At 50.3% G+C, this 9,901-nt stretch overlaps 1 protein-coding gene across 1 annotated transcript; it reads right to left on the bottom strand.

Annotated features, from left to right (window-relative positions):
- Positions 1-4,773: 4,773 nt before the first annotated feature.
- Positions 4,774-9,573, bottom strand: Six1 (SIX homeobox 1). Its single transcript, XM_020180631.2, has 2 exons — positions 8,710-9,573; positions 4,774-6,645 (listed from the first exon to the last, which is right to left on the bottom strand). Exons 1-2 carry the CDS (start codon positions 9,267-9,269, stop codon positions 6,351-6,353), a joined length of 855 nt encoding a protein of 284 aa, XP_020036220.1. The 5' UTR covers positions 9,270-9,573; the 3' UTR covers positions 4,774-6,350.
- Between the last annotated feature and the right edge of the window lie 328 nt (positions 9,574-9,901).

Below are 9,901 nucleotides of genomic sequence, written 5' to 3'. Positions count from 1 at the left end.
ACACAAAGCTAATGCTATCTTTCTTTACCCCCTTAGAAATACAATTAACTTTTGCAAATTATTGTAGACTGTGTCATCTCAACCTCACAATGTGCATTTTCTCTACAAGCACTGTAAACATTTGCTCTCCTCCCCCAACCACACCAGTCCTCACCACTACCACACACAAAAAGCTGCAAAAGCTAAGGGGAACATTACTGCATACAAATGCTTACAGTTTAATATATTTGTGTGAGGGCCAACCAAAGATGTCACAGTGATGCAGGTTGCGTTTGGTTTGTTGGGTTGTTTTGCTCTTGGTTGGGGAAGCAGGGGTCCTCAATCCCATTGTCTTACTCTGGTATTTGGACCACTTGGATAACTGGCAACTCAAATGAGAACTTTTAGCACAGCAGCTAAAGCCTTGCCTGAGGGCAAAAAGAAAAGTGGAGGGAGGAAGTAATTGAGTTTGTAAAAATACTTAGTATCAAAAAAGAACACCTAGAAGGTTGATTTTACAAGCATGCTGCCTGGAATCTGTGGTCGCATCCTTGATGCAATGTGTTCTTTAAGAATCCTAAGACACTCAAGGCATGTGTCAGTAAAAATATGTATTCTAGGATGTATATATTCCATACATACATCAGTTCAGGTCCTGAACCAATTCCCCACTCCCTGCCCTCCCCCAAAAAAGGACGTTTCTATTATGAATAACCCGTGGCATTGTAAAAGCTATAATCAATTTTAAACCCCAAATTAAAATAAGTTATATAGCATATTAAAATCTGCCTGTGTTAATCCATAAGTGTTTCTACTTGGTTTTACCTATGTCAGTCGTATGAAATAGCTATCTTTTAAGTTAAGAAGGCTGAAGAGATGGGACAAGATGGTGGAAGGTGGTATATGTTTCCATGTCTCCTTATAGAAAGTAGAGGTCCAGAATCTACGTACTCATTTTCCTATATTTTTAATGGTGACCACTAATGGTAGTGAAGAAAGAAAGTGCTTTATATCACCCAACATCACTTTAATTACAGCTAGGCAGCCACTTCAGTTACCCTAAAGTTTATGTAAAATCTAAAGTTAACCTTATTCTCCTTCAAAGATGGGATTTTTGAGTTTTGATGTTTAGTTTTATGGTTTTGTTTCTTTACTACATTTTTATGTTTGGTCACAGAAAAAAGGTGATATCAAGAATATTTTAGCATTATGGTAAGGAAGAAGAATGCATACTTTCCCCAGAAGTGTGGGGGAGGAGCGTTTCCCAGGTAGCAAAGCAGTAGGTGACTGTACTCTCCCTGCTGAGAGCCAGGGTCTCAGGAGTCCATGAACAAGTTAAACGAGAAAAGCTGAAACTGGGATTGGAGAAGAGACTGCGTCCACGCGCCTCAAGCAGTCTCTTTGTTTTTCAATGCTACTGCAGTGTTGTTTCTCGCTGTCTGAAAGGACCACAGCGTCTAAAACCCTGGTTGTCATCCTCAGTGGGAGAACAGGTTTCCAATTTCATCAGCTGGAACGAAGTTTGTGTGTGTGCTGGGGCTAAAATACAAGAGAAAATGCGGCCTTTCCAAAGGCAGTCCTTTTGGGTAGACGAAAAGCCAACATTTCGCCCAGAATTTTGATTGTTTTTATTTCTGGCTGGCTCACCCATTTCTTATCTAACCCATCCCTTTTAGAGACGCTTCAGGTGGAGTTTCTGGATTCAATCAGACTCGGAAGGGGTCTCTATGACCTTGAGGACTTCCGAAGTCCCCACCTGACTAAGGTCACGGAGCATGCATGCAGCTTCTGGGGGCGAGGGGGAGCACAGACATTAGTTCCTCTGGCTTTGGGCAGCTGGAGGCAGTAGTCAGGGAGTTTTAGAGTCTTCGGAAAGCTCAGTTTTCTGATGGCGCGGACAGAACGCGTGGGCCACCGGCGACCTCCCTCGACCCTGACCCACCCGTTCCTGTCAACACCATCACCCTCTTAAAATGTGGGTACACCGTGCGCCCGACCCTAAACGTGCTACTGCGGGGTTCGGCCGAAGTCTCCCCCCTGGGGTCCCGGGCTACACATAGGGAAGAGGTCATTGCTCGCCCCAGGGCCGCAGGCCAGGGGGAAAATACCCGACCCCGCTGAGCCAAGGTAGCGGAGCTCGGACTCTGCCTGCAGACTTTAGAAACTGGGATCCCTCCTCCCATCTTGGGAGGTACCAGAAATAGCTCGGAAGGGGGGGCTTTTCTGGGATGGCAGCCCTCCACCAAACCTGCGGGTGAAGAGTTCAGGTCCCAAGCCGAGATCCCAGGAAGTGAAGGAGACGGTCGGTACCGAGCAGAGAATGCAGCGAGCGAATGGACGGCAGGGCCTAGGCCGCCTGGGGACCAGACTCCAAGGCTGAGCGGGCCGCCCTGGGCCCGAAGCTCGTTGCTGAGGTCCACGGTGCGACCGCACCTGCGGCGGGGCTCGGGGAGCCGCGCACTGCTAAGGAAGGTTTTATCCCGCCACTTCACCGCCTGGTCCCACCCCGCAGTAGCGCGTCCCGGGCGGCTCCCACGCCTCGCTTGAAACTTAGCTCCCTGCCTCGAAGAGGGCGACAGAGGCTTGGGTCTGGGAGATGGCCCTGGGACGCTCAAGACGACAACTGCGTTGCCCCCGCCAAGCTGAGGCCATGACCTTCTCCCTTGAGGCCAGCCTGGCAGCCTCGGCTCTCACGGACTCCGCAGGCCAGGCCACCAGACCCGGCACGTGGAACTGCGCTGTGATCCACGACCTGAGGTGTATACGCTTCCCTCGGAACCAGTGCAGAAGAGGCTGTGTCCCGCGCCCACGGAGAGAGCAGTGGCACCCAGACTGCCAGCGCCTCCGGAAGGCAGAGTGGCAAGAACGGCCTTCGCCTGGAGTGTGCGAGTGACAGACGCACCCCCAATTCTCTGCAGCCGAAGCGCGGGGCGCGAGCTCTGGATCGCCAACTGGAGTCCGCCTGCAGGCTTTGCCAAAGACCTCCAGGAGTGTGGCCAGGCGGTAGCGAGCGAAGCTCCTCCTGCCGACTGCACACAGCGCCCCGAGCACAAGAAACGCGGCTGGGCGCGGGTTCGGTGCCAGACGCTGCGCTGGCCTGCAGCGCGCGGGTTTAAGCGGCTGAACTAGGGCCCACGCTCAGCAAACTCAGAGTTCGCCCATAAGCGCAGTCCCACTGCCTCTTCCTGGAAGCTTCCACTCCAGCTCGGGGTCAAGACCAAGCTGTCCTTGCCCAGAGAATAAGTTCAAGACCGGCGGTGCGCGGGCCCAGCCAGAAGGTGCCTTTCTTCCTGCTCGTAGTTTATGGGGTTCTTGATTCCCCACCACCACCTGCTAAACCAAAAACTCGAAAACTGCCGGCCAGGCCCCCGTGGCCTCTGAGAATTTAGGAAGCTTCGTTCGTTCCTTCGTTCTCAACCAAAGGTCAAGGCGAACAGGCAGCCGAGACCCGACAATCTTCTGTTGAGACCTAAGACATTTAAAAAAAAAAATCACGCGAGTATTTGGGTTTTCATCTCCCTTGGCAAAATGCAGTAAGGTCTCATCCTAAAAAAAACTTTATTTATAAGGCGTTATTCATTACTTTTGGCTATCATTATAAATCTGTAAGGAGAAACGAAAAGTGGCTCTTGATTCAGTTAGACTTTGACGCCGAAAAGGTAAATTGAAGGTCCCTTAACAGCTGGTTCTTGAAGATTTCCTCGAGGGAAAAAAAAATATGGTTAGTTCCCCCTAATGATCGCTCTAAAATGATTGCCAAGAAAACTTAGAGCAATATCCAGCTTTCTCGCCTCCTCTTGCTTGTCCCTGTCTTAGCCAGACTGAGCTAAGGATGGCGGAAAGAGTCTTATTGTGCAATTTCTTATTAAACACATCTGGAATATGCGCGTTCTGGATCGAGTGCCAGAGATTTTACAAAGAGTTTATGGCTGTGACAGAAAATTGTCCTTTTAACGAGTTTACAAGCAGTAATCACGGGGGCTTTTACAGGACCGGCCCTCTTTGCTCCTCGCCAGATCTGCACACGTTTCCAAGATTTCACCAGCCAATGGAGCAGAAAGTGGGCCGGTTGCGCCCAGGGAGACAGAACTTCCACAAATCTAAAATTATGCCAAGAGGAGCTGAAAGAGTGGGGGTTAGTCGCCGGAGTAGGAAGAGAGGGCATGTAAGAAATTAAAGTAATTGGCCCTTCCTTATTTTCGAGAGATTTCCGCGGTGTCTTTTGAAGCCTGTCAGGGTCATTGAAAGCTATCTTTGTGCACGGTGTTTGTTTTGGGGAGTGAATGTGAAGAATGTGAGGAGATTCCCTGTGAGATCCCCTCCTGCAGAGGGTGGCATTTCTCCGTGGCCCAAGACGTGGAGAATAAACACCCTAGTGACTTAAATAAACACCGACTTAATGATCCAAAACACTAACAAGGGAGATTGGGACCCTGAGCGTCCAACCCAAATCCTGGTCTCTGGGCTGCTGTGTGCACATCTGTCCATCAGTAAGGGGAAAAATGACTTTATAAGTAAAATTGACTACACTTATGGTACAGTGACCATTTCTCCCTTGAATTCAAAACAATTGAACAGTTAAGAAAAACTTCAGTGTAAGAAGGCCTTAATTTCTCATATACACTTCACTCTCCTAAATCAGGACAGAAACAGTAAGAAGAGATAAGAAAATGAACATATTAGTGGTGACACTTATGGATGGGGAAAAATCAAAATTATGAAACTGTCATGTCAGAAAATAAATAGACTCTCCCTGGGGAACAATATTTTACAAAGCACAAGCAAGCAAGTCAATCCTGGTTATCCTGAGTAGAATTTTAATAAATAATGATATTCATTTCACTAATTTTAAAAGCTAAATACAGAAGATACATCATTTTGCCTCAGGCAAAAATAACATGGAGCCTACATGATTACTGAGACATTTCTGTACACTATCCGGCAGCATTGCAAAAGAGCTCCTGTACTGCTGGCCTGCTTTCTATTTGTACAGATTAATTCATAATGTTTAAATCCTTGTTCGAGTTCCCTTTTTTTTCAAGCAGATAAATTACTTTTACTTTCACAGTCATAAACGTTAACAAAAGAGCTGAGTTAACATATGAATGCTGTGGAGAGGAGCTAATGGTAAACAAAACTACATCACTAAATAATAAAAAAAATAAATACCCCAAAGCTAAATTCCCTTTCTTTCTGTTATATCATTAATCTAATCACTACTTTTGTTTCAGGTGATAGCTTTCAAAGTACCCTGCAATTCATAACCATTATTAAGAAAGCAAGAAAACTTAAAAAAAAAAAATAGGGCCCAATGACAGCAATCCACAACTCACCTCTCTCAGAAACAGAATCATACTCCTGGTGTTCTACTGAGTTTTAATTTAGACTGGTTTAGATACAATAGAAAAGAAACTGAAAACACACGTTGTTTTAATAACAAATACCAGGTTGCCGGAGGTGTCTGCATCCTTTTGCAAGCTAGAAACTAAGAGGAGAAACCCCTTAGAAGGAGTAGCCTACAGAGACGAAAGCTCTGAGGACATCAGAAGTAATGGCATTCAGGAAAGTGGTGTTTTGTTTTCCCATGTTAGTACATTTTTAGAGCTTGTCATTAAAAAAAAAAAAACCCAAGAAACAAACAACCACCAAAACCCCCCACAAAATTTGACAAAAATAGTGTATTACTAATGGTCACTTCTATTTCTAACTGCCTCACATACAGAGCATTAAGACATTTAGGCACTTGTTTTTTTTTTTTCCCTAATACTGTTCTTTTATTTTAATCTACATAAAATTATTTAACACTAAATATGAAAATGTAAACTTAATTTTCCCATCAAAAAGGTTTTGAGATTATTTTTCCTACTCATTTTAAGAATGCAACCAGTTCCTCCCAGACTGGAGGCTCTTATTTTCACTACTATTTTGATCTTTCTCTCTCTCTCTTCATTTCCTTTTCCTCTTCTCCATAAATAAGTTAAAAAGCATAATTAAAATCCAGTTGACTGGTAATTCTTATTCACTAAAAAAAAAAAAAAAAAAAAAATGCTCTTGAAGCGGGTGCCTGGGTTGCCCAGAACCGCTGAGTCTCGGTGCTTTTGTTTGTTTGGGTTTTTTTTTTTCCCCGATCTCTTCATTGGGAGAGGAAATGGAAAAGTGGAAAGAATTGGAGAAAAGAGGGAGACTATGCTTGAGATCACTGTTGGTTTTGATTTTTAAAAAGATATTCGTGAAAGTCCACCATTCCTTTATGTGAGGAGAACCCCAGAAACAAGCCGCAAATTTGTTCCTGATTTCTATTTACAAGTGTCCCTAGATGCTGCAGTAGATTGCTGATCCAACCATCCCTTCAAGACCCAGTCCTTCCCCACTTAGGAACCCAAGTCCACCAGACTGGAGGTGAGGGGACCGAGGAGAGAGTCCTGGAGCTGATGCTGGTGGGCCTGCAGGCCATGGCTGGGCTGTGAGGCAGTTAGGCCTGGGAGAGAATAGTTTGAGCTCCTGGCGTGAGCCATATTGCCCTGCAGCAGAAGAACGGAGTTCTGGTCTGGACTTTGGGGAGGTGAGAATTCCTCTTCTGAGCTGGACATGAGTGGCTTGCCCCCTTCCAGAGGAGAGAGTTGATTCTGCTTGTTGGAGGAGGAGTTATTGTTTTCAGTGTTCTCCCTAAGAAATAGAGGACAACACCATATGGTTAAAAAAAAAAAAAAAGTAGGTTAAAAAAAGTGTGAGGTGAAGGGAGGGGAAGGGAGCTGGAAGGAGGAAAGGGCCATTGTGCAATCTGTCACCAACCCAAATGGAGGAGCTCTGCCCTCCCACCCGTCCCCAAGGGTCATGGGGGAGGTGAGAAGGGTGAGCAGACTGGAGAAATGGGAAGCTAAGGACACAGCCTGCCTCTGGGAGCTAAGTTCCTTTCTCTTTCCAGATTTCAGAAAGTCAGAAGAGCAGGGTTTATTTGAAACAAAAAATGTTTTTAATTTTGTTCAAGCTGTTATGTTCAAATGCCTATCAACTAGCACCATATTTCGAAGTTAGCTGTTTGAAAGTCTTCCAACAAATGGTTGTTGGTGATAAAGAAGAGATCAAGGGACAAACATAGTGCCCAATGCACAAATGTTTGGGGTGAATCAAGTCAATTGCCTGTTTCCATCTGAGGAAACAATCAGACCACGAGTTTCTCTGCCCCTGCCCAGAAATTGTGGTTTCAGAGACCCAGGACAGGTCATGGGAAGTGGTGCCCAGAGCGGCCCAGTGACCTGAGTAAACACAGGGAGCTCAGCCAGTCTCTCCAATTTCATCAGGGAGTGAGCCCTCAGGCCTGGCTTATAAGGACTGGCCATTTTTTAACTAAAGGCTAACGAGAACCTACAATCCCTGTTTCAGTGTCACTTGCTCATTCCTCAGCCCCTCACGGCCCCCTCTCAAACTTTCTGCCAACATCCACTCCAACCCACTTTTCCCCAGCAGGGAAAACTTTGCCACTCTGCACAGGCTGCGAACCCGCACCCCGCGCCGGAACGTCAGTCGCGGCTCTAGGTGTTCATTAACTTCAGGAGTTCGCTGCCCTAGCCGCTTCCACCTTCTGAGCGCTCCCGGTCCTTCCCACGCCTTAGAGCCCGCCTGTCTCCCCCTTTCTCTCCCCTTGCCGCACAGTCCGGCTCCCCGAAGAGCCGATTTCAGCGGATCTGTTCCAGGCTCTGTGATATTCTACCCACAGAGGACCGAACAAGCCCGATCTTCTGCCCCCTGGCTGGAAGCGAACAAAGGAAACCTAGCTGGCCGCTGCGCCCAGGTTTCTCCGAACTCCTCGGCTTGTGGAGCGCTCTCTCCGCACCGCCGCCTCCCGGGCGCTTTTCTAAAACTCGGTCAAAACTCTACAGCGAACGGATGGAACACAGCCAGGAAGCTGAGGGTGTTTGCGCCAGGAGGGAGAAAGCAGAGAAGGGTTTAAAAAAAAAAAAATCGGCTTCTGAGCTCCAACGCGAAAGAAGTCGGCGACTGCAGCCCCTTTCGTCGCCCAGGGTGCCGGCGCAGACAGCCAAAAGGACAGGCTGCGGCGCGCGGGCCATGCGCTAGGAGACGACGGGAAGCAGTCCTTTCTGGGCTTGGGGAGCCGGGGTCAAGGCAGCGCCACCCTGCCCCTCCAGAAAAAAGCTCTCTCTTCTGTGTATTTCTTTTTAAGACTCCTTCTTTTGTCCAGCCAGTGCGGAAAGAGGCAGGCAAACCCTCATCCAAAGACTGCCAAGAGACAGAGAGTGAAGAACGGGGCGGGAGTGGGGACAGAGCGGGCGTCTCAGGCCAGCTTCCCCGGGAGCGAGAGGAGGGAGCTTCGCGACCCTCAGCCCCACCGAACCGCTTTCGTCGCGATAGCCATCAGCGTTTCCCTTCCCGATCATCGACAAAACACTCTCCACCACCACCCCCACTCCTCGCCGCAGCCAGCGAGGGAGACGTGAAAAACAAACCGAGCGCCAATATTTCCCGACACTCATAGCCCAAAGAAACCCACGCGCGGGGGCTCAGAGCAAACGAGGCCCCATCCCTAGCAGCAGGCAACCTCAGAGTTCATGAACTTTTGCTGCAATGCCGCGGAGGCCGGGGCGCCGCCCCGCGGACCGGCTCCCGGCTGCGGGGAGAACTTGGTGGCGGATGCCAGCAGGGGCGGAAAGGGGTGGAGGGGAAAGGAAGACTTCCCGGGGTCTCCCGAGCCTCGCGATGCACGCCGCGTACCTTTCCTTGGCCTCGGCGGCTCGGTCTCTTTGCCTCCGGTTCTTAAACCAGTTGCTGACCTGGGTGGTGGTGAGGCCAGTGGCCTCGGCCAGCTCCCGCTTCTCACGCGGCGAGGGGTAGGGGTTGTGTGCGTACCACTCCCGCAGCACGCCCCGCGACTTCTCCTTGAAACAGTAACTGGTCTCTTCGCCGTCCCAGATGGTGCGCGGCAGCGGGAATTTTCGGCGCACCCGATATTTGCCCACGGCGCCCAGGGGTCGGCCGCGAAGCTTCTCGGCCTCCACGTAGTGCGCTTTCAGCCACAGTTGCTGCAGTTTGGGGTGGTTGTGAGGCGAGAACTGGTGGCTTTCCAGGATCTTGTAGAGCTCGCGGAAGTTGCCACGGTGGAAGGCGACCACCGCCTTGGCCTTGAGCACGCTCTCGTTCTTGTGCAGGTGGTCGCAGGCCGGCAGCGACCACAAGAACCTGCCCAGGCGTTCCAGGTTCCCGCCTTGCTGCAGAACCTCGCACACGCACGCCACTTGCTCCTGCGTAAAACCAAACGACGGCAGCATGGACATGGCTGGGGCCTGCCGGGGCGCACAGCCCGGGCGCACACCGCAGGGAGCAGAACCGAAAAAGCAGAGGGCGGCAGCCGCGGGGAGGGGGGGCGCGGCTGCTCCTAACCCCCTCCCTAGGCTTTGCGTAAGGCCAAAAAGGAAGTTGGAACTTGGGGATGGGCGGCAAAGGAAAAGGAAGAGAAGGAGGAGTCGGGGGCGCCCTGGGCACCGAGCGGCCGGCGCACTCCGCAGCCTTTCGGGTCTCGCTGGCTCCGGCCGGCCGCCGGGTGGATGCTGCTCGTTGCCGGGGAACTTGGTTTCTGTTCTCCCCGCAGCGGCCTTAAAGCGCGCAGCGTCCCCAGCACGCTGATTGGCTGTGGGCGGCGCCTATCCGAGGCTGGCCAGCCCGCGCACCGCCCGGCCCGGCAGCAAAGCCACACCGCCCCGCGTGGGGAGGGCTAAGCTGCGGAGCTGGGGGTAGGGAGAGGTGGGAGGAGAAGGACTGGGAGAGGTGGGAAGCAAGGTGGGGGCGAGGGGAGGCAACCTCTGTGCCAGGCGGGGAGGGGTTGTGTGTGAGCTACTGGCCCACTCTTAAGTGTCACCTTAAGGGGAGACACGCGCATCTCTGCACAAATCAATGCCTTTAGACATTC

This window comes from Castor canadensis, chromosome 3 (genome assembly GCF_047511655.1).
Source record: "Castor canadensis chromosome 3, mCasCan1.hap1v2, whole genome shotgun sequence".
Lineage (NCBI taxonomy): Eukaryota > Metazoa > Chordata > Mammalia > Rodentia > Castoridae > Castor > Castor canadensis.
Note: the sequence above shows the minus strand (reverse complement) of the source record. Positions and strands in the feature narration are given on the sequence as shown.

Bases quoted from the DNA above. Each gene is read 5' to 3' on its own strand.
- Six1 (XM_020180631.2), bottom strand. From the start codon at position 9,269: ATGTCCATGCTGCCGTCGTTTGGTTTTACGCAGGAGCAAGTGGCGTGC. The intron at 6,646-8,709 runs GTACGCGGCGTG...TCTATTTCTTAG, and splicing joins GCCGCCGAGGCCAAGGAAAG to GGAGAACACTGAAAACAATA.